The 25,908-nt window shown below is 30.4% G+C and overlaps 1 protein-coding gene across 1 annotated transcript in view; it reads right to left on the bottom strand.

Annotated features, from left to right (window-relative positions):
* LOC148180104 (uncharacterized) overlaps window positions 1–25,908 on the bottom strand; it is an 84,102-nt gene that overhangs the window by 21,315 nt on the left and 36,879 nt on the right. The window contains exon 2 of the mRNA XM_088030759.1: window positions 3,654–4,875. Coding sequence (XP_087886885.1) covers window positions 3,654–4,875 — 1,222 coding nt within the window. The remainder of the gene's footprint in view (window positions 1–3,653; window positions 4,876–25,908) is intronic.

The raw sequence follows: 25,908 nt of genomic DNA on the forward strand, positions 1-25,908 counted from the left end.
TTGCGGATTTTGGTCGATGTTTCGTTTATTTGCAAACTCAGGTTATGTGGGCTCATTTTACGCAGAATTTCGCACAGAATCCGAAACTGTCTGAATATTGAAAATATGTCTACAAATAATGGTGTTATGGTCGTTTAAATTTTAGATTTAAATTTAAGTTGATTTTTATTTTTGAAATTTTTAATTTTTAAATTTAATGCTCAATATTTTCGAAACTACAACAGATCAAAGGAAACGGGTTTTGCAATTGTTTTTTTTTGCGATTTTTTAGGTAAAAATCCATTTTTAGATTTTTCTAAAGTCAAAAATTTGATAATTTGTTTTTTCATGACTAAAACTATGTCAACTTCTGCGGTAGAGATTTCGCCAATTTTTGTGATAAACTTACGTTATTTGGGCTCATTTTATGCAGAATTTGGCTCAAAATCCAAAACTGTGTGAATTTTAACAGTACATCAATAGATTATAATTGAGTTATGGCTGTTTAAAATTTCGGATAGTTGATTTTAATTTTTTTAATTTTTATTTCTCGATATCTCCGTAAATACAACAAATAAAAAGAAACGGTTTTGGCTATCGTTTTTCTCACGTCTTTTTAGCTAAGAATTTGTTTTTAAATTTTCCGAAAGTCAAAAATTTGATACAAGGACTAAAACTATGTCAAAATTCTGCGGTCGATATTTCGCTTATTTTTGGCGCAAACTTAGGGAATGTGGGCTCATTTTACGCAGAATTTTACAAAGAATCCAAAACTGTGTGAATTTTAAAATACGACAAGGAATAACTGAGTTATGGCCGTTTTAATCTTCAGATACTTGATTTTAATTTTTTAAATGTTTAATGCTCGATATCTTCGAAACTGCAAGAGATAAAAAGAAACGATTTTTGCCATCGTGTTTCTCGCGTTTTTTTAGCTAAGAATTCGTTTTTAGATTTTGCGAAAGTCAAAAATTGTTTTGTTTTTTTTTGAAAAAAAAAATACGATTAAAACTGTCAAAATTCAGCAGTCGATATTTCGCTTATTTTTAGTGCAAACTTACGGAATTTGGGCTCTTTTTACGCAGAATTTTGCAAAAAATCCAAAACTGTGAATTTTAAAAGTACGTCAAGAAATAATTGAGTTTTGGCCGTTTTAATCTTCAGATACTTGATTTTAATTTTAAAAATTTTTAATGCTCGATATTTTCGAAACTACAACAGATAAAAAGTAACGGTTTTAGTTATCGTTTTTCTTGTGGTTTTTTAGCTAAGAATTCGTTTTCAAATCTTCCGAAAATCAAAAATTTGATTTTTTTGGAAAAAAATAGGATTAAAACTATGTCAAAATTCGGCTGTCAAAATTTCGCTTATTTTTGGCGCAAACTTACGGAATTTGGGCTCATTTTACGCAGAATTTTACAAAGAATCCAAAACTGTGTGAATTTTAAAAGTACGACAAGGAATAATTGAGTTATGGCCGTTTTAATCTTCTTCAGATACTTGATTTTAATTTTTGAAATGTTTAATGCTCGATATCTTCGAAACTGCAACAGATAAAAAGAAACGATTTTCGCCATCGTGTTTCTCGCGTTTTTTTAGCTAAGAATTTGTTTTTAGATTTTGCGAAAGTCAAAAATTTGTTTATTTTTTTTAAAATACGATTAAAACTGTCAAAATTCTGCAGTCGATATTTCGCTTATTTTTGGTGCAAACTTACTGAATTTGGGCTCATTTTACGCAGAATTTTGCAAAAAATCCAAAACTGTGAATTTTAAAAGTACGTCAAGAAATAATTGAGATTTGGCCGTTTTAAACTTCAGATACTTGATTTTAATTTTTTAAATTTTTAATGCTCGATATTTTCGAAACCACAACAGATAAAAAGAAACGATTTTTGCCATCTTTTTTTTTGCGTTTTTTCGCGTTTTTTTAGCTAAGAATTCGTTTTTAGCGTTTCCGAAAGTAAAAAATTTGATTTTTTTGAAAAACATTTGCGACTAAAACTATGTCAAAATTCTGCTGTCGATATTCCGGTTATTTTTGGTGCAAACTTACGGAATTTGGGCTCATTTTACGCAGAATCTTGCACAGAAACCAAAAATGTGTGAATTTTGAAAGTAGGTCAACTATTAATTGAGTTATGACCGTTTGAATTTTTGAGGAATCGCCATAGAGCCAAATTTTTGAAAATTTTAAAATATCTGTGCTTCCTCTGCGTTCGATATCTCGTTTGTTTTTAAAGCAAACTTGCGTTATTTGGGCTCATTTTACGCAGAATTTCGCACAGAATCCAAAACTGTGTGAATTTTAAAAATACGTCAACAAATAATTGAGGTATGGCTGTTTGAATTTTTGAGTAGCCGCCATAGGGACAAAGGTTCGGAAATATTTTTATCTTAAATTTCTGCGGTCGATAACTTGCTTATTTTTGTCTTATTTTTTGCGTTATTTGAGCTTATTTGGTGCAGAATTTTACTGAGATTCCAAAACCGGGATCAAAATTTACGTATAACAAAAAATAACTGAGTTATTACCCAAAATTCGATAGTCGATTTTTCCGCGAAAAAATCCGACTCAACCGATAAAAATTTTTGATTTTTTTTATTTTTGACCGCCACTCGTAAACTAATTGACCTACCCACCTGAGATTCGGCCAGTTGATAGATTTTGAGGTGCTCTTTCGACTGGTGTATAACTCAAAATTAATAAACGTCGTTTTCGCCTCGAAAAAAATTATTGAAAATCACCCCAAAAAAACCTTGAAATTAAATTTCGGTCAATATCTCGTTTATTAGTGAAGCAAACTCGAGTTATTTGCGCTCATTGAACGCAAAACGTCGCACAGAATCCAAAACTGTGCGAATTTTCAACGTACGACAAGAAACAATCGAGTTATGGTCGTTTGATGTTTTGGGTTGTCGCCAGAGGTCCAATTTTTTGAAGGTTCGAAAACACCGGTCCTCCTGCGGTCAATATCTCTCTTATTTTTGGAGCAAACTTGAGTTATTTGGGCTCATTTCACGCAGAATTTCACGCAGATTCAAGACCAGGATTCAAAATCTACGTACGGCAACAATTAACTGAGTTATTGATTAAAGTTTCGGATGGTCGGATCGTCGGCGTCGAAATCTGCAATTTCACGTACTTTGAGTATAATTTCATAGCCTCACCGTGAAGAAGCACCAAAATCCAGAAGAAAAAGAACAGTTAGCCACCAGCAGTCGGTTGTGACATTTACGGCCGCTAATTTGCGAAATTATAAATAATTAAAATATCGACGATTCTTCGCAAATTTCGAAACTTTGCGTGACATTTAATGCAGTCCTCTAATTGGTAATTTCGGCAGAAGTTTCGTTGCGTCATTTTCCGGGAAAACTCCGCCAGATGGTCGGTCACGAAAAATCACTTTCGCCGGAAATTGGCTTTTTATCTCGGCGTTAAATAAATGCGCGTAAATGAAACAAAGGAACCGCGTCCATCCAATAACGGTGCCTCAAAGTGGTAAATTAGCTGCATTCACTACATGTCTTATTGGCGATATTACAGTAATTGGACTCTTAATTCGGGGAAAGTTACCATTAAAACCGATGACGTTATTGGATGTCAATAATTGAGATATCGGTTCCGGAAATAACTCCAATCACAACAGAAAATCGGGGAAATTAGGACCTCACCTTCACGTCCTTGACGGCCAAAAGCTCCGACGCAAACGTGGTGTTCGCCGGCGACGGCTTGTTCTTCACACTGGGAAAAATCAGGCCGCTCTTCCTCTTCTCCGCGCGCTTCTCCGTGGTCTGCTGCGTGGAGCTCATCGGCGTGGTGCTGGTCTGATTCACCGCCCCCTGCGTGGCGGTGGTGGGCGGCGGCAGCGTCGTGTAAGTCACCGGGAGGGTGGTGTCGGTGGTGTACTCGTCTACGTATCTGCTGGGGTCGTACTCCACCAGGCGGTCGATGGTCGGGTCGAGGAGCAGCTCCGCCGGGACGGGCCGCTGCGCCAGCGTCGCCACATCATCCTCTTGCTTCTTCAGCCGCTTCTCCACTTTGTCCAAATTCGCGATGATCTTGTTAGTTTTGGTGCGGAGGTCGTTGTGGATCTCCCCAATAGCGCGCTCCTGGCGCTGCGTCTGGGTTAAGAGCTCGTCGGACTTGGGGACGAGGTCGTCCACGGAGGATTTCGTCCCGACGACGACGTCCCACACCTCGTCCATCTTCTCGGAGACGGAGATTATCGGGCGGATTTGTTGGACCAGCGCGTCGATTTTATTGTTCTTGGAGGCTTCGGGCGCTGGGGTCGTGGTTCTGTTGTAATGACTGACGGTCCGGTCGTCCACGATAGCGTGGTGGACGTCGGTCACCATCGTCAACACTTTCCCCAGGTTTTCCGACACTAAATTAATATGAAATTGCAACTTCCTGTCGACATTCTCAGTAGATTCTCTCAACTGTCCCAACTCTTTACTCACGTGATTAATTACTTCAGTATTGAGAGCTTTGGTAATTTCAACGACGTTCATACTGACAGGCTTCTTCTCGCTTGCCTCAGCATTGATGTCTTCACCTTGCAGGAAGTTATTATCGAGCTGACTCTTCAAAACGTTCAACTTATTGTCGATGTCGCTCACTTTCTGGTCCAACGACCCAAGCCTCCTCCCCAAATTCGAATTATCATCAGAAACCTCCCCTTTCTTCGGGTCAAAATTGAACAACTTCGAGTCCAACAGCGCCAGTTTCGCGATAACCGAGTCCGTCTTATCAATATTGTTGTTCATCCGCGTGTCCAAACCTTCCACTCTTCGCATCAAATGCTCCACTGCTTTGTCCAAGTTTTCTATCCTCTGCAGTTTGGAGTCCAGCGTGGAGATGATGGCTTCGAAGACGTTGAACAGGTACTGCTCCCTGAAACGGAATCTCCAATTAGACGCTATTAAAGCGATCATCACCTTTGCAGAAAGATTTCCATTTTTGGAGCAGATTTGCGCCGACAACAATAATTTGCGGGATAATGATAGACCATGGTTGGTAACACCATCGAAGCGTGTAATTTGGCGCGTTCTCTAATAACGCCGAAATGTTGTTACCGGGGTCTAAGCACGTTGTTAATTGCTTTATTGCGAGGAAAGCGGTGGTTAGAGGAAAGCCTTGGGGGGTTTTTAACGAGTTTTTATTCGCCGCTGTGGAAGTTGTAATTTCAGCGGATTTATGCGAGATTTTTATTATCGCAATTTATTAATTTTGCGAAGAGAATCGAAGACTGTTTGGTGTGGTGGCAATTGCAAGTTTCTTTTCTAAAAATAATTTTTTTTTTTGGTTCGTATCTAAAAAAAAATCAAAAATGTATGTCTTTCGCTCAATAATCTTGCAATTTGGTACAGTTAATAAACAGTTTTAAAAGAATAAACACCGCAAATTTCATCGGCATAGCATTAAAATTTTCAAAGTTACGAATTTTATTCAAAAAAATGGATTTCTTTTGGTTCGATTTGAAAAGATAAATTTCTAGAATTTGAATCGTTTGCTTTAAAATTTTGAAATTTGGAACTATTAATGAGCAGCTTAAAAGTAGTACACTTTTCAAATTTTATTGGCATTGCGTAAATTTTCAAAGTTACAAATTTTATTAAAAAAAATTGGATTTTTTTTGGTCCGATTTGAAAAAATAAATTTCTAAAATTTGAATCGCCTGTTTTAGAATTTTACAATTTGCCACAGTTAATAAACAGCTTAAAAATTGTAAACTCCTCAAATGTCATCGCCACAACATTAAAATTTTCGAAGTTACGAATTTTATTACAAAATTTCGATGTTTTTGGTGCGATTTGAAAAAATACATTTCTAAAAGTTGTGTTTTCTTTGCTTTAAATTTGCAATTTTGTACAATTAATAAATAAATAAAGCTTGAAAGTAGTAAACACCCAAAATTTCATTGGTATAATATTAAAATTTTAAAAAATTACGATTATTTTTTTAATTTTGGATTTTTTTTTGGTTCGATTTAAAAAGATAAATTTCTAAAAGTTGTGTCTTTTGCTTTAAAATTTTGCAATTTGGTACAGTTAATATACAGCTTAAGAAGAGTAACCTGCCCAAATTTCATTTCTATAGCACTGAAATTGTCAGAGTTACAATTTTTTTATCAAAATTTTGTATTTTTTTTATTTATCCTTAAAAAAATTGTATCTAAAATGTTCGTTTTTTATTCTATAACTTTGCAATTTAACCCAATTAATAAACAACTCAAAAATAGTAAAGGCAGTAAATTTTATTTAATTTTTATTTTGCCACAGCAAAAGTTACGAATTTTATTAAAAATCAGATTTTTTTTTATTTGATTTGAAAAGGTAAATTTCTAAAAATGTAGTTTTTTGCTTTATAACTTTGGAATTTCGTACACTTGATAAACAGTTTAAATAGAATAAACAATTCAAATTTCAACGGCATAGTATTAAAATTTTCAAAGTTACAAATTTTATTAAAAAAAATTGGATTTTTTTTGGTCCAATTTGAAAAAATAAATTTCTAAAATTTGAATCGCCTGTTTTAGAATTTTACAATTTGCCACAGTTAATAAACAGTTTAAAAATTGTAAACTCCTCAAATGTCATCGCCACAACATTAAAATTTTCGAAGTTACGAATTTTATTACAAAATTTCGATTTTTTGGTGCGATTTGAAAAAATACATTTCTAAAAGTTGTGTTTTCTTTGCTTTGAATTTGCAATTTTGTACAATTAATAAATAAATAAAGCTTGAAAGTAGTAAACACCCAAAATTTCATTGGTATAATATTAACATATTCAAAAATTACGATTATTTTTTTTAATTTTGGATTTTTTTTGGTTCGATTTAAAATGATAGATTTCTAAAAGTTATTGTATCTAAAATTTTCGTTTTTTATTTTATAACTTTGCAATTTAACCCAATTAATAAACAACTCAAAAATAGTAAAGGCAGTAAATTTTATTTAATTTTTATTTTGCCACAGCAAAAGTTACGAATTTTATTAAAAATCAGATTTTTTTTTTATTTGATTTGAAAAGGTAAATTTCTAAAAATGTAGTTTTTTGCTTTATAACTTTGGAATTTCGTACACTTGATAAACAGTTTAAAAGGAATAAACAATTCAAATTTCAACGGCATAGTATTAAAATTTTCAAAGTTACAAATTTTATTAAAAAAAATTGGATTTTTTTTGGTCCGATTTGAAAAAATAAATTTCTAAAATTTGAATCGCCTGTTTTAGAATTTTACAATTTGCCACAGTTAATAAACAGCTTAAAAATTGTAAACTCCTCAAATGTCATCGCCACAACATTAAAACTTTCGAAGTTACGAATTTTATTACAAAATTTCGATTGTTTTTGGTGCGATTTGAAAAAATACATTTCTAAAAGTTGTGTTTTCTTTGCTTTAAATTTGCAATTTTGTACAATTAATAAATAAATAAAGCTTGAAAGTAGTAAACACCCAAAATTTCATTGGTATAATATTAAAATTTTCAAAAATTACGATTATTTTTTTAATTTTGGATTTTTTTTTGGTTCGATTTAAAAAGATAAATTTCTAAAAGTTGTGTCTTTTGCTTTAAAATTTTGCAATTTGGCACAGTTAATATACAACTTAAGAAGAGTAACCTGCCCAAATTTCATTTCTATAGCACTGAAATTGTCAGAGTTACAATTTTTTTATCAAAATTTTGAATTTTTTTTATTTATCCTTAAAAAAATTGTATCTAAAATGTTCGTTTTTTATTCTATAACTTTGCAATTTAACCCAATTAATAAACAACTCAAAAATAGTAAAGGCAGTAAATTTTATTTAATTTTTATTTTGCCACAGCAAAAGTTACGAATTTTATTAAAAATCAGATTTTTTTTTATTTGATTTGAAAAGGTAAATTTCTAAAAATGTAGTTTTTTGCTTTATAACTTTGGAATTTCGTACACTTGATAAACAGTTTAAATAGAATAAACAATTCAAATTTCAACGGCATAGTATTAAAATTTTCAAAGTTACAAATTTTATTAAAAAAAATTGGATTTTTTTTGGTCCAATTTGAAAAAATAAATTTCTAAAATTTGAATCGCCTGTTTTAGAATTTTACAATTTGCCACAGTTAATAAACAGCTTAAAAATTGTAAACTCCTCAAATGTCATCGCCACAACATTAAAACTTTCGAAGTTACGAATTTTATTACAAAATTTCGATTGTTTTTGGTGCGATTTGAAAAAATACATTTCTAAAAGTTGTGTTTTCTTTGCTTTGAATTTGCAATTTTGTACAATTAATAAATAAATAAAGCTTGAAAGTAGTAAACACCCAAAATTTCATTGGTATAATATTAAAATTTTCAAAAATTACGATTATTTTTTTTAATTTTGGATTTTTTTTTGATTCGATTTAAAAAGATAAATTTTTAAAAGTTGTGTCTTTTGCTTTAAAATTTTGCAATTTGGCACAGTTAATATACAGCTTAAGAAGAGTAACCTGCCCAAATTTCATTTCTATAGCACTGAAATTGTCAGAGTTACAATTTTTTTATCAAAATTTTGTATTTTTTTTATTTATCCTTAAAAAAATTGTATCTAAAATGTTCGTTTTTTATTCTATAACTTTGCAATTTAACCCAATTAATAAACAACTCAAAAATAGTAAAGGCAGTAAATTTTATTTAATTTTTATTTTGCCACAGCAAAAGTTACGAATTTTATTAAAAATCAGATTTTTTTTTTATTTGATTTGAAAAGGTAAATTTCTAAAAATGTAGTTTTTTGCTTTATAACTTTGGAATTTCGTACACTTGATAAACAGTTTAAAAGGAATAAACAATTCAAGTTTCAACGGCATAGTATTAAAATTTTCAAAGTTACAAATTTTATTAAAAAAAATTGGATTTTTTTTGGTCCGATTTGAAAAAATAAATTTCTAAAATTTGAATCGCCTGTTTTAGAATTTTACAATTTGCCACAGTTAATAAACAGCTTAAAAATTGTAAACTCCTCAAATGTCATCGCCACAACATTAAAATTTTCGAAGTTACGAATTTTATTACAAAATTTCGATGTTTTTGGTGCGATTTGAAAAAATACATTTCTAAAAGTTGTGTTTTCTTTGCTTTAAATTTGCAATTTTGTACAATTAATAAATAAATAAAGCTTGAAAGTAGTAAACACCCAAAATTTCATTGGTATAATATTAAAATTTTCAAAAATTACGATTATTTTTTTTAATTTTGGATTTTTTTTTGGTTCGATTTAAAAAGATAAATTTCTAAAAGTTGTGTCTTTTGCTTTAAAATTTTAATTTGGCACAGTTAATATACAGCTTAAGAAGAGTAACCTGCCCAAATTTTATTTACAGCACTGAAATTGTCAGAGTTACAATTTTTTTATCAAAATTTTGTATTTTTTTTTATTTATCCTTAAAAAAATTGTATCTAAAATTTTCGTTTTTTATTCTAGAACTTTGCAATTTAACCCAATTAATAAACAACTCAAAAATAGTAAAGGCAGTAAATTTTATTTAATTTTTATTTTGCCACAGCAAAAGTTACGAATTTTATTAAAAATCAGGTTTTTTTTATTTGATTTGAAAAGGTAAATTTCTAAAAATGTAGTTTTTTGCTTTATAACTTTGGAATTTCGCCCACTTAATAAACAGCTTAAAAATATGTAGTAAACTTTGGCTATTTGCAATTTCCCAAATTGAGTAAAAATGAAAAAACCTGGCGCCTCCACCATTTTTTCAAAATCGAATTTTAAAAACTTGCAGCTATTCAGTGAATAAAACGCACTAAAAGGTTAATTAATTTAAAACAAGGTAATTTAAATAAATTTTATTCTAAAACGAAGGACCATCAGTCAAAGAATTTCCATACTGGCTGACACATTCAAATCCGATAAACACGCCAATTTGTGCTGACAATAAACAAAAAATTCACAATTCACGTTGACTGACCTTAACAGTCTTGCCAACCAACGCACGAAGATCCCTAATTGCATATTCATATCTCCGCGTTTCCAGTTTTGCCGATTATTTGTGATCTTCTGATTCGATGCGATCTAATTCCGGGAAGAAAGCGTTCAGCAAAGTGCGAATCCATTACAGGTCGCCTCGATTGAACTCTCACCTCCTCGATAGTGCACGTTTCAGGCGCTGATTAATTTATGACTGCTAAAACGAATTTACATTCTAAAGGACTTTCATCAAAATTGAGCAACAATGAGCACAATTGTGCCTTTGACCGCTGCGGATTGTTGAAGAAACAACGTCCAGATAATCCCTGAATAAATTAGAAATGAATTTATTGGATTTTTCAGGATTGGACTTCCGCCAACAGTCATTATCGTAATTATGAAATTATTTAAATGAGAGTCGTGCTTGATAAACAATGATTTTCTCCTGTCAAAGCGGTTTTCTTGTTTAGTAGTGTTTATTTTTATTTAAACATGATTGCGACAAATTATATGAGGCTGGTAAATTGACAGTGCTCGAGTCGGATGACAGCATTCCTTGCCATTGCAATTATGGGCTCAAGACGATCCTAATCGAGTAGAGGATGTCATCGTGAAATGCATTACATTGCGATTTTATTACTCTTCGTTTTGTACCGAGTAACGGTGCTGTTCTATTCGAGTTTTCAAAAAGGAATTGAGTGCAAGAGTTATTAAAAATTATTTATAAAAATTCCAACAAATTGCCACAATTCTTCATTCTATAATTGAACGTGGATAATATCTCATTTACATATCTATTGCGGAAAATCTAATTCCGCATTGGGGAGTGTGGAAAAATCGCGAAATTAATTAGTTACCATACTCGGACCAAACATCAAAAATCGCAGCGATAAATTATTAGTTTAAGTGTAATTACAACTCGAACGCGTCCAATAAATTTATAAACAAGTACAAATCACACGAATTACATTCCCTTTAATTAGAATTTATCAGCTTTGTCGGCATTTGTAATTTATTCGGTCGTTTGCGACGTTTTTTAGCGCGGCGCATATCTAAAATCGCTACAGTTATGTTCTGGAATTCTATCAATTAATTATTGCCAAGAAATTGTGGACGAAATTTGTACTGGAAGTGTGGAAAGTCGTTTTTGGAGGAGAATTGTTTGCTGATTCTAAACACGAAGGGAGTTTTGCTCCATCAGGTCAGGACTCGGAGATATTGGTAAAATAAAACATTCAAAAATATTAAATACTTGTTCTCTAATTCTCTAATTTAGTACACTGAATAAATGCTTTTGAAGCTAAAAGTCCACTAAATTTTACTGCTTTAGGGTTAAAACTGTCGGATCTAAAGAATTTAATAGTAAATTTTAGATTTTGAGTTCGACCTACATTTGACTAAGTCTAAAATTCTTAATTCTGGATCTAAAATTTTGTAATTTAGAATACATAATAAACGGATCTAAAGGCACAAGTTCACCAAACTTTATTACTTTACTGTCAATACTGTCGAATTTATGGAGTTTTAGAAACTTCTCAATTTTTGGTTTTTAGTTCGTCCTATAAATGAAACGTTTTAAAATTTTTGCGTTTTATTCTAAAATTCTGTAATTTGGTATATTCATTAAACGCTTTTGAAGTAACTAAAATTCATAACTCCAAGGTCAAAACTGTCGAATTTTCGAAAATTCTAATTTTTGACTCCTATCTAGAAATGAAAATTTCTAAAATTCGTGTTCTAAAATTTTGTAATTTCGTACACTTTATAAACGTCTACTGAGTCCGCCAAATTTGACAACATTAACGTTAAAATTGTCGAATTTACAGATTTTTTTATAAAATTTAAATTTTGAGTGTTTCCTAGTCAAAATGAAAATTTCTAAAATTCGCAATTTGCGGTGTAAAATTTTGAAATTATGTTCGCTTAATAAACGTCTCTTAAGTAACAAGTCCACTAAATTTGACAGCATTAGCGTCAAAATTTTCGAATTTACAGGATCTTAAAAAATATCTAAATTTCGAATTTTTCCCAGACATTCAAAAATTCTAAAATTTGCAAATCGTGATCTAAAATTCTGTAATTTAGTACACTTTATAATCGTCTTTTAAGTAACAAGTCTACCAAATTTGACAGCATTAGCGTAAAAATTGTCGAATTTACAGATTTTTTTATAAAATTTAAATTTTGAGTGTTTCCTAGTCAAAATGAAAATTTCTAAAATTCGCAATTCGCGGTGTAAAATTTTGAAATTATGTATGCTTAATAAACGTCTCTTAAGTAACAAGTCCACTAAATTTGACAGCATTAGCGCCAAAATTTTCGAATTTACAGGATCTTAAAAAATATCTAAATTTCGAATTTTTCCCAGATATTCAAAAATTCTAAAATTTGCAAATCGTGATCTAAAATTCTGTAATTTAGTACACTTTATAATCGTCTTTTAAGTAACAAGTCTACCAAATTTGACAGCATTAGCGTAAAAATTGTCGAATTTACAGATTTTTTTATAAAATTTAAATTTTGAGTGTTTCCTAGTCAAAATGAAAATTTCTAAAATTCGCAATTTGGGGTGTAAAATTTTGAAATTATGTTCGCTTAATAAACGTCTCTTAAGTGACAAGTCCACTAAATTTGACAGCATTAGCGTCAAAATTTTCAAATTTACAGAATCTTAAAAAATATCTAAATTTCGAAATTTTCCCAGACATTCAAAAATTCTAAAATTTGCAAATCGTGATCTAAAATTCTGTTATTTAGTACACTTTATAATCGTCTTTTAAGTAACAAGTGTGCTAAATTTGGCAGCATTAGCGTTAAAATTGTTGAATTTACAGATTTTTTTAAACACTTGAATTTCGAGATTTTGCTTGTCTCGAAATAAAAATTTTTAAAATTTGCAATTGGTGATCTGAAATTTTGTAATTTCGTACACTTAACAATCGCCTGTTATGTAATAAGTCCACCAAATTTGACAGCATTAGCGTAAAAATTGACGAATTTCTTTCAGAATTTTTTTGAGGTTTCCCGAGATATAGAAATTTCTAAAATTGGCAATTCGTGATCTAAAATTCTGAAATTTAAGACACTTAACAAACGTTTCTAAAGTAACAAGTACACTAAATTTGATCGCTGTAATATTAAAATTGTCCAATTTACACGACCTTAAAGAAAATTTGAAGTTCCAGTTCTTTCTAATTCGTTGTCTTGTTTTTTTCATTTTTGTTTGTTTATTGTAGTGACGCCAGTCATGGATGTTGTAAACAATTGCGTCATTGATTACCATCTCACCATTATTGCATTTCTCGTATCGCCCGATCTTTCCAAAATGATAATTTATTCAAAATTAATTACAAAATGAAAAGAAATTTGACATTTGGATGTTTTCGGTCGAAATTCGTTTTAACATTCATGGAAAATGTCACCAAAGGAATGAAGACATTAATGGCTCAATTCCCCCAAAACAAAGTGAAAATTGATCGGCGCATGTCGAAATAATTAGTCGTTAAAATTCGGCGAGGCTGTGGGGTCAGAAGTGCACCTGTTGCCAATAGGAAATGCAATCCGGATCCGCGCGAAGCGCCCATTAATAATAAATGACTTGGAATTAGGATGCAAATATATTTATTTATTCGAATAATACCCGCATAAAATCCACAAGTCGTTATCATAATGTATCGCTCTTCTTATTTCCTTTCATAACAAATTGATTTATAAAATAAATATAAACTTAATTGGCTGTATCGTTCCTGAAATTCAATTTTCCCATTAAAATCGGCCCGGGCCCGCATAAATTCCCCGTTTTATTACAGAACCGGATTCCGCACAGCCTCGATTAGAAACTCGACTTTTGGGCCCGAAACTCGAACAAAACACTTTTCCATTATGCTGTTCCAATTCTTCTAACGTTTTTATGGCAGTACCACCCTTAGAAAAGCTAATAACTCACACAATGCCCCTCATAAATGGCGGTTTCGACCGTCTAGAAAGGTTTTAACAGGACCGGATGCATAAAAATATTGCATCGACAAATTCTGTTCAATTCTGTTGCAGTAATAATATGCAACAAATTTATTTTTGATTTTCAGATTATTTTTTTTTGTGATTCATTTTACGGGCGATGATTAAATAGGCACATATATGATTGATTTATACCTACATTTACACTTTTGATTCTTACTGAGTAGTAAATTAAAGATTTGGATGTTCCAAAAAATTTTTAAAATGACAAATGGGCAAAGGAGCAAAGCAAAAGTTACAGTTTATCAAACGCTCTAGTGCGATTATGGCTTTGACTTTTTAAACCGTTTATAGCCACCTTACCGCAAACCCCCATAATCATAATAACCCTCAAGTGGTTGGGTCTCATCTGGCTTGAAATGAACCGTAATAAATATTCTCAATCTCTTTTCAAACATGCAATTTAAAGCGCATTGCGAGTTATTGATGACTATTTATTTCAAATCGTGCGTAATAGTCGTAATTTTTGATCCAAAAATATTTTTTTGGACATATTTTTACACTAGGTTCCTTATGCTTCTAAGAAAAATTACATTATCTGGACCTAAGTCCCACTTAGTAATTGAAACTTTCAAAAAAAATTAACAATGTTTTTACACAAATAAAGATAATACGTTATTAGAAATAATGGTTAACAAAGATATATTAAAATTAACCCAAATTCAACAACTTTTATGGACTATTTGACCTTAAAAATAACGCCCACAAATTTCGTTCTTGTGACACCAAAAATGTGGAAATTAAACCGCGTTCAAGTTTTTTTGTAATTTTTTTTTAGCTACTTGAAATAAAAATTTCTACAAATTCTCCTTTTCGCTCTAAATTTTTGTAAATCGGCAGAGTAAATAAGACAGTCAAGAGTGATAATCTCCACAAATTTAGTTAAAATCACTTAACAAATAAAGAAATTGCAGGATCTTAAAAAAAATTGGTGGCATTTTTTTAATTTTAAAACGAAAATTTTTAAAAATTCGACTTTTTAATCAAAATTTTTGCAAATTAGTGATATTACTAAAACAAACAAAAGAAACAACATGCATAAATTTCGTTCCTGTCGCACTAGAAATAACGAAATTACAGTGTTGAAAAAATTGATATTTTCATTGTGGTCTAAATAAAAATTTCTAAATATTCTCCTTTTTTATTCTAAATTTTTCTAAAACTCTTAATAATACAGTTAAGACTTATAAACTTCACAAATTTGGTTATAGTGGCATTAAAAATGAAGAACTTACAGGTCGTTTAAAATTTTTGGTCACTTTTTTTTTGGTTAAAAACAAAAATTTTCTTCGTTCCTCGAAATCAAAATTTCTAAAAATTCTCTTTTTTGGTCTAAATTTTTCTAAATTGACGCTCTTAATAAGGCAGTCGAGAGTGATAATCTCCACAAATTTCGTTAAAATCGCATAAAAAATAAAGAAATTACACGATTAAAAAAATAGGTGTCATTTTTTTGGTCTTAAAACGAAAATTTGTAAAAATTCGACTTTTTGATCTAAATTTTTGCAAATTAGTGACATTACTAAAACAAACAAAAGAAACAACATGCATAAATTTCGTTCCTGTCGCACTAGAAACAACGAAATTACAGTGTTGAAAAAATTGATATTTTCATTGTGGTCTAAATAAAAATTTCTAAATATTCTCCTTTTTTATTCTAAATTTTTCTAAAACTCTTAATAATACAGTTAAGACTTATAAACTTCACAAATTTGGTTATAGTGGCATTAAAAATGAAGAACTTACAGGTCGTTTAAAATTTTTGGTCACATTTTTTTTTGGTTAAAAACAAAAAATTTTCTTCGCTCCTCGAAATCAAAATTTCTAAAAATTCTCTTTTTTGGTCTAAATTTTTCTAAATTGACGCTCTTAATAAGGCAGTCGAGAGTGATAATCTCCACAAATTTCGTTAAAATCGCATAAAAAATAAAGAAATTACACGATTAAAAAAAATTGGTGTAATTTTTTTGGTCTTAAAACGACAATTTGTAAAAATTCGACTTTTTGATCTAAATTTTTGCAAATTAGTGACATTACTAAAACAAACAAAAGAAACAACATGCATAAATTTCGTTCCTGTCGCACTAGAAATAACGAAATTACAGTCTTGAAAAAAATTGACATTTTCAGTTGTCCAAATAAAAATTTCTAAAGATTCTCTTTTTTGGTCTAAATTTTTCTAAATCGGTACTATTAATAAGACAGTCAAGACTTATAAACTCCACAAATTTCCAAATGTTCCAATACACGTATTTTTTTCTTTTGAATCCCCAATTAATATAATTGCGTTTATCATCAATTTGAGTAAGTTTGGGTCAGGTGAGTAACAAAATCACCTCGAAATGTAGACCATATTTATTAGATGAAACCCAACCATTTGAGCGTTATTATGTTTATGGGGGTTTGCGGTAAGGTGGCTGTAAACGATTTAAAAAGTCAAAGCCATAACCGCACTAGAGCGTTTGTTAAACTGTATGTGTCGCCCAATTTTCCCAAATTTGTGATTAATTTGGAAGAAAGCGGCGGCGATGAAAATCTCGCTAAAAGCGACAGCGATTGATTTCATGCTAATTAATTAAAAAGAACAAACATGTAATTGTGTTTACTTTAATTCCGATTTAATTCTTATTCTAAACCCGGCCCTGTCCCAAATTCGTTCTTGACCACTTTCGGGTACCTGAAAATGATTTACAATGGGGTTGCTTGCACTTTTAAGAACCCTCATAATCTTTGCGGTAATGAGGACTGGGTGCCATAAAAACGTTAGAAGAATTGGAACAGTATATCTTCGGTCGATGACTCAAATTCGCTTGGACGAAAAAGCGCCCGTTTCGGAGAAAAGCGATAAATTTTCGCCGCGGAAAGTCCGCTCGTATAAAATTTTATTGCCCACATTTGCTCATTAAGTACGAGTAACGTATTAGAGATAATAGAAAGTACTGCAGCGGATTTATGGCCATTCATAAATTGCTCCGAGACAACCGTACATGCGGAGATTTTTTGCCGCCGATTCGACTTTTTGGGAAGTAATTAAGCCGATTTTGTACGCTTGGCGCAATTTCTAATTTCAAGAGTTGTGCAAGTCGGATTATTGATTTTTTTAATTTATGGGTTGTGACGTTTGAATGGAGAGAAAAACGCGAATTTGACATAGATACGTGGGATGGCTTGTCTGAAGTGAAAGGTCGATTTTTGCTGCATTTTCCTTCCTTTTAAAAATTTAAATCCCGGGTTGTTAACATTTCGCATGTCGAAATCCGAGCTGTTGGCCACTTTAGATTGCAAATTTACTTCCGATCAAAAACGGTGCATAATGAGGCTCATATTACCATTTTTAATGTCTCCAGTTTCGGAGCAAAGAATCCTCGAGTTCCGGGATTTATTACCCATTACGAGTTACAAGTTTTTTCATGTCTAATAAGTGAAAGAGGTGTTATAAATAAAATCTTGTTACTCCGATTTATCTAACACACCCACTCTGGTTAAGACATAATGAGCTGCTCGAATTCCCCAAAGATTTAGTGCTCGCCTCTTGCAATTACCACCGATTTGTTGGACTTCCGCTAAAGATAATTGTTACTTTGTTGCGAGAAGTGGTTACATAATTCTGATGATATTTAATTTTGAATGTCACTACTGTCGACATTTTGCCATCTGACAAGAGCTCTTATCGCCCACGTGACCTTTACAGTTTCCGTAGGCATAGTAAATAAGCCGAAAATGCTTATCGTGTCATTATAATTCAACATTCGAGAACCGTTTGGCTGATTTACGAGCCATCCTCGACCTTGCCTGGCATTCTTCGTATTTTATCCTCCGACCTTCAAAAATGTATCAAATCTGTTGTCACCATTCAATTGATTTGCAACTGATTTGCACTTAATAAACGTTTCTAGAGAAACAAGTTTACCAAATTTGAACACTTTAGCGTTAAAATTGTCGAATTTAAAAGATGTTTTAGAAAATTTTGAAATTCGGGTTTTTTTTTAGAAATGAAAAATTTTAAAATTGGTAATTCGTGATCAAAAATTCTGTAAATTAATAGACTTCATAAAGGTCTTTTAAGTAAGAAATATACCGAATTTCACAAAATTAGAGTCAAAATTGTCGAATTTTTTTAAAAATTTAAATTACGACGCCTTCCAAAAAATGAAAATTTCTAAAAGTTGCAATTCGTGATCTAAAATTCTGTAATTTAGTACACTTAATAAACGTTTCTAGAGTAACAAGTTCACCAAATTTGAACACTTTAGGGTCAGAATTGTCGAATTTAAAAAATGTTTTAGAAAATTTTAAATTTTCAATTTCGAGTTCCTGGGAATAAAAAATTCTAAAATTTGTAACTTGTGATCTAAAGTTCTGTAATTTAGTAGACTTTATAAACGTTTCTTAAGTAACAAGTCAACCAAATTTAACAGCATTAGCGTCAAAACTGTCGAATTTATAGATTTTTTTTTCAAAAATTGAATTTCGGGATCTTCAGAAAAATGAAAATTTCTAAAATTCGCAATTTTTAATCTAAAATTCGGAAAGTAAGAACATTTGACTTAACACTTAACAGACGTTTCTAAATTAACACGTACACCAAACTTGATCACTGTAACATTTAAATTGTCAAATTTAAAATATGCTTTAGAAAATTTTAAATTTTCCAATTCGAGTTCTTAGGAATAAAAAATTCTAAAATTTGTGAGCTAAAATTCTGTAATTTAGTACATTTTATAAACGCCACTTATGTAACAAGTACACCAAATTTAACAGCATTAGCGTCAAAACTGTCGAATTTAAAGAATTTTTTTTCAAAAATTGAATTTCGACATCTTCCGAAAAAAAAAAATTTCAAAATTTGCAACTTTTGATCTAAAATTGGGAAAGTTAGAACACTCAACAGACGTTTCTAAAGTAACACGTACACCAAACTCGATCACTGTAACATTAAAATTGTCGAATTTACAGGACCTTAAAGAAAGTTTAAATTTCTAAATTAAAAAATTTGTAATCTAAAACTCTGAAACTTAACAAACGTTTCCAAAGTAATAAGTCCACCATATTTGACAGCAGTAGTGTCAAAATTGTAGAAATTAGATTTTAAAAAAAAATTAAATTTCGAGCGTTTTTTTAAACTTTAAAAACTATAATTTTAAAAATATCTTTAAATCCAGACCTGATGGAGCAAAACGGACTTCAGGTTTGGCATCAGAAGGCCATTCCACTTTGTAATTAGACCGACCAATCCTACCAGAAAACAGTCGCATTTTGTGAAAAATGGGCACCAAAAATGGTGGATGCGCCTTGCCGCAATTTCAATTTGCTATTTTTCGTTTAGACTTCAATTACTGATAAACCGCAGAACCCTGAAAGCTCTCAGAGACGTTAACGCTCGATTACCCGCGAAACCGCGTCTTTACAGTTTCCACACCGCACAACAGTGTTAAACCACGTAATTACACATGTTCGCACGACTAGTTGATAAGCGTGTGCTGAAAATTACACCTGTGCATGTCCGTCATCAAATCTTTTACGACCACACTTTAATTAAAACATTACAGAGAAGTGTGAAATTAATGGAGCGCAACTTTATTTAATTACATTAATTCTCCATTTATGGATGCGAAAATCGCAATTTTCTGGTTTCCTCGATCAGACTGTGTTAAGGACGTTGGTGATTGTGTTTTCAAACGAATTTACGTTCGCTCGATCAAGGCAAGAAACACGGAAAGTGTGCAAATGGAAAAATTGTTTTGTATTCAGATTTGTCGCCCAAGGGAATTTCTATATGCGTTTCTTCGGAAAAAATGGAAGGCTGAGGTCGTACCGGTTTCACCGTATTGTGTTTACTGTTATGCAAATCAATTGAATGGTGACAAGAGATTTGATACATTTTCGAAGGTCGGAGATAAAATACGAAGAATGCCAGGCAAGGTCGAGGATGGCTCGTAAATCAGCCAAACGGATTCGAAGAAATGGTCCTGTAAATTTGACAATTTTAATGTTACAGTGATCAAATTTGGTGTACTTGTTACTTTAGAAACGTTTGTTGAGTGTACTAAATTTCAGAAATTTAGATCAAAAATTGCGAATTTTAGAACTTTTTATTTCTCAAAAAATCTCGAAATTCAATTTTTGAAATAAAATCTGTAAGTTCGACAGTTTTGATGCTAATGCTGTCAAATTTGGTGACTTTGTTACTTAAGAGAAGTTTAAGAAGTGTACTAATTTACAGAATTTTAACTCACGAATTGCTAATTTTGGAAATTTTTATTTCGACTAAGATGAACTCAAAATTATTTTTTTTTCTAAATTCTGTATTTCGGTAATTTTGACACAATTGCTGTCAAATTTGTTGGACTTGTTACTTAAGAGACATGTATGAAGTGTACTAAGTTACAGATTTTTAGGTCACAAATTACGATTTTTAGAATGTTTTAGTCCTAGGAGGAATTCGAATTTGAAAACTTTCTAAAATATTTTTTGAATTCGACAATTTTGATGCTAAAGTGATCAAATTTCGTCGATTTATTACTTTAAAAACGTTTATTAAGTGTACCAAATTTCAGAATTTTAGATCATAAATTGCTAATTTTAGAAATTTTTATTTCGACTAAGATGAACTCAAAATTATTTTTTTTTTCTAAATTCTGCATTTTGGTAATTTTGACACTATTGCTGTCAAATTTGGTGGACTTGTTACTTAAGAGACATGTATGAAGTGTACTAAGTTACAGATTTTTAGGTCACAAATTACGATTTTTAGAATGTTTTAGTCCTAGGAGGAATTCGAATTTGAAAACTTTCTAAAATATTTTTTGAATTCGACAATTTCGATGCTAAAGTGATCAAATTTCGTCGATTTATTACTTTAAAAACGTTTATTAAGTGTACCAAATTTCAGAATTTTAGATCATAAATTGCTAATTTTAGAAATTTTTATTTCGACTAAGATAAACTAAAAATTTTTTTTTTTTTCTCAATTCTGTATTTCGGTAATTTTGACACAATTGCTGTCAAATTTGTTGGACTTGTTACATAAGAGACATGTATGAAGTGTACTAAGTTACAGATTTTTAGGTCACAAATTCCGATTTTTAGAATTTTTTAGTCCTAGGAGGAATTCGAATTTGAAAACTTTCTAAAATATTTTTTGAATTCGACAATTTCGATGCTAAAGTGATCAAATTTCGTCGATTTATTACTTTAAAAACGTTTATTAAGTGTACTAAATTTCAGAATTTTAGATCATAAATTGCTAATTTTAGAAATTTTTATTTCGACTAAGATGAACTCAAAATTATTTTTTTTTTCTAAATTCTGTATTTCGGTAATTTTGACACAATTGCTGTCAAATTTGTTGGACTTGTTACTTAAGAGACATGTATGAAGTGTACTAAGTTACAGATTTTTAGGTCACAAATTACGATTTTTAGAATGTTTTAGTCCTAGGAGGAATTCGAATTTGAAAACTTTCTAAAATATTTTTTGAATTCGACAATTTTGATGCTAAAGTGATCAAATTTCGTCGATTTATTACTTTAAAAACGTTTATTAAGTGTACCAAATTTCAGAATTTTAGATCATAAATTGCTAATTTTAGAAATTTTTATTTCGACTAAGATAAACTAAAAATTTTTTTTTTTTTCTCAATTCTGTATTTCGGTAATTTTGACACAATTGCTGTCAAATTTGTTGGACTTGTTACATAAGAGACATGTATGAAGTGTACTAAGTTACAGATTTTTAGGTCACAAATTCCGATTTTTAGAATTTTTTAGTCCTAGGAGGAATTCGAATTTGAAAACTTTCTAAAATATTTTTTGAATTCGACAATTTTGATGCTAAAGTGATCAAATTTCGTCGATTTATTACTTTAAAAACGTTTATTAAGTGTACCAAATTTCAGAATTTTAGATCATAAATTGCTAATTTTAGAAATTTTTATTTCGACTAAGATAAACTAAAAATTTTTTTTTTTTTCTCAATTCTGTATTTCGGTAATTTTGACACAATTGCTGTCAAATTTGTTGGACTTGTTACATAAGAGACATGTATGAAGTGTACTAAGTTACAGATTTTTAGGTCACAAATTCCGATTTTTAGAATTTTTTAGTCCTAGGAGGAATTCGAATTTGAAAACTTTCTAAAATATTTTTTGAATTCGACAATTTTGATGCTAAAGTGATCAAATTTCGTCGATTTATTACTTTAAAAACGTTTATTAAGTGTACCAAATTTCAGAATTTTAGATCATAAATTGCTAATTTTAGAAATTTTTATTTCGACTAAGATAAACTAAAAATTTTTTTTTTTTTCTCAATTCTGTATTTCGGTAATTTTGACACAATTGCTGTCAAATTTGTTGGACTTGTTACATAAGAGACATGTATGAAGTGTACTAAGTTACAGATTTTTAGGTCACAAATTCCGATTTTTAGAATTTTTTAGTCCTAGGAGGAATTCGAATTTGAAAACTTTCTAAAATATTTTTTGAATTCGACAATTTCGATGCTAAAGTGATCAAATTTCGTCGATTTATTACTTAAAAAACGTTTATTAAGTGTACTAAATTTCAGAATTTTAGATCATAAATTGCTAATTTTAGAAATTTTTATTTCGACTAAGATGAACTCAAATTTTTTTTTTTCTAAATTCTGTATTTCGGTAATTTTGACACAATTGCTGTCAAATTTGTTGGACTTGTTACTTAAGAGACATGTATGAAGTGTACTAAGTTACAGATTTTTAGGTCACAAATTACGATTTTTAGAATGTTTTAGTCCTAGGAGGAATTCGAATTTGAAAACTTTCTAAAATATTTTTTGAATTCGACAATTTCGATGCTAAAGTGATCAAATTTCGTCGATTTATTACTTTAAAAACGTTTATTAAGTGTACCAAATTTCAGAATTTTAGATCATAAATTGCTAATTTTAGAAATTTTTATTTCGACTAAGATAAACTAAAAATTTTTTTTTTTTTCTCAATTCTGTATTTCGGTAATTTTGACACAATTGCTGTCAAATTTGTTGGACTTGTTACATAAGAGACATGTATGAAGTGTACTAAGTTACAGATTTTTAGGTCACAAATTCCGATTTTTAGAATTTTTTAGTCCTAGGAGGAATTCGAATTTGAAAACTTTCTAAAATATTTTTTGAATTCGACAATTTCGATGCTAAAGTGATCAAATTTCGTCGATTTATTACTTTAAAAACGTTTATTAAGTGTACTAAATTTCAGAATTTTAGATCATAAATTGCTAATTTTAGAAATTTTTATTTCGACTAAGATGAACTCAAAATTTTTTTTTTTTCTAAATTCTGTATTTCGGTAATTTTGACACAATTGCTGTCAAATTTGTTGGACTTGTTACTTAAGAGACATGTATGAAGTGTACTAAGTTACAGATTTTTAGGTCACAAATTACGATTTTTAGAATGTTTTAGTCCTAGGAGGAATTCGAATTTGAAAACTTTCTAAAATATTTTTTGAATTCGACAATTTTGATGCTAAAGTGATCAAATTTCGTCGATTTATTACTTTAAAAACTTTTATTAAGTGTACTAAATTTCAGAATTTTAGATCATAAATTGCTAATTTTAGAAATTTTTATTTCGACTAAGATGAACTCAAAATTATTTTTTTTTCTAAATTCTGTATTTCGGAAATTTTGACACAATTGCTGTCAAATTTGTTGGACTTGTTACATAAGAGACATGTATGAAGTGTACTAAGTTACAGATTTTTAGGTCACAAATTACGATTTTTAGAATTTTTTAGTCCTAGGAGGAATTTGAAAAGTTTCTAAAATATTTTTTAAATTCGACAATTTCAATGCTAAAGTGATCAAATTTCGTTGATTTATTACTTTAAAAACGTTTATTAAGTGTACTAAATTTCAGAATTTTAGATCATAAATTGCTAATTTTAGAAATTTTTATTTCGACTAAGATGAACTCAAATTTTTTTTTTTCTAAATTCTGTATTTCGGTAATTTTGACACAATTGCTGTCAAATTTGTTGGACTTGTTACTTAAGAGACATGTATGAAGTGTACTAAGTTACAGATTTTTAGGTCACAAATTACGATTTTTAGAATTTTTTAGTCCTAGGAGGAATTTGAAAAGTTTCTAAAATATTTTTTAAATTCGACAATTTCAATGCTAAAGTGATCAAATTTCGTTGATTTATTACTTTAAAAACGTTTATTAAGTGTACTAAATTTCAGAATTTTAGATCATAAATTGCTAATTTTAGAAATTTTTATTTCGACTAAGATGAACTCAAAATTTTTTTTTTTTCTAAATTCTGTATTTCGGTAATTTTGACACAATTGCTGTCAAATTTGTTGGACTTGTTACTTAAGAGACATGTATGAAGTGTACTAAGTTACAGATTTTTAGGTCACAAATTACGATTTTTAGAATGTTTTAGTCCTAGGAGGAATTCGAATTTGAAAACTTTCTAAAATATTTTTTGAATTCGACAATTTTGATGCTAAAGTGATCAAATTTCGTCGATTTATTACTTTAAAAACTTTTATTAAGTGTACTAAATTTCAGAATTTTAGATCATAAATTGCTAATTTTAGAAATTTTTATTTCGACTAAGATGAACTCAAAATTATTTTTTTTTCTAAATTCTGTATTTCGGAAATTTTGACACAATTGCTGTCAAATTTGTTGGACTTGTTACATAAGAGACATGTATGAAGTGTACTAAGTTACAGATTTTTAGGTCACAAATTACGATTTTTAGAATTTTTTAGTCCTAGGAGGAATTTGAAAAGTTTCTAAAATATTTTTTAAATTCGACAATTTCAATGCTAAAGTGATCAAATTTCGTCGATTTATTACTTTAAAAACGTTTATTAAGTGTACTAAATTTCAGAATTTTAGATCATAAATTGCGAATTTTAGAAATTTTATTTTCTCGACTCGAAATTCTAATTTTTTAAAAAACTTGGTTAATTCGACAATTTTGATGGTAAAGAAATCAAATTTGGTTGAAGTTTTACTTGTGAGGTGTTTACAATCAGTCAATTCTCCTCCAGAAACTCCTTTCCACCGCCCCAAAGTTACTTCACTAGCCTAATTCACCCGCAACGACCGTAACCCGTTTGTGACTTCAATGCTACAACAAGCGACGAACTTTTCCAACATTTGCATGATCTCACGCTCGTTCCTAAAGCTGGTAAAGCGTGGGTTTCCATTCTTGTCACGCTTATGCAATTATTAATCAAAAAGCGACATTCTAAGCCTCGTATGCATAAAAAAGGATCTAGTTCCTGGTCATTGCGAAGGTCGTTGGAAAAAACGGTAAATTACGAAACCTCACGTGAACAACCTTGTTCCTTCACCAGCAAAGACAGGTGCTAAATTAACCCGAATTTTTGCGCTGGATTCCCGTTGGTCAAACACAAAAGATCGTAAACTGCGAGACGGCGAAAGCTTGATTCGCCTTATTGGGTGGAGCTTTCGTTCCTCCAGGAGCTTGAGCTGTGGATTTCTTAATAAGTCATAAAAATTTAATTGGATGGAAGTATGGAAAGGATTTATTAATTAACAATTATATAAGTGGAGGAGATCTAGATCTGGTAAATTAAAGAATTGTTTGCGGGATTTCGAAACGGTTATGTAAAAAATCGTTTTATATTAGTCCGTGCTTTCTATTTATTTTATTCCAACAATAGATTTTCCCGATTAAGTGGGAAACAATCACCACAGGTCTATTCTTTCGTGATTATCATCCAACAGGAAACATTGCTCAAGTCAACTTCAATCAACTCTGTCCTGTCACTTAAATCTCTTGCACAATTGCTAAAGAGATTAATCGCCCGATAACGTGTTTCCAAACACATTCTTTTTTAATCCTCACCAAAGACCACTCCTAAGTTGACTTATCTAGTGACGGGCGTGGTGGCGATGACAAGAAGAAGCCACTTTAAATGTCAACTTTGAACCT

This window comes from Gnatocerus cornutus, chromosome 2, assembly GCF_029298725.1.
Source record: "Gnatocerus cornutus isolate USDA-ARS CGAHR chromosome 2, icGnaCorn1.1, whole genome shotgun sequence".
Taxonomy (NCBI): domain Eukaryota; kingdom Metazoa; phylum Arthropoda; class Insecta; order Coleoptera; family Tenebrionidae; genus Gnatocerus; species Gnatocerus cornutus.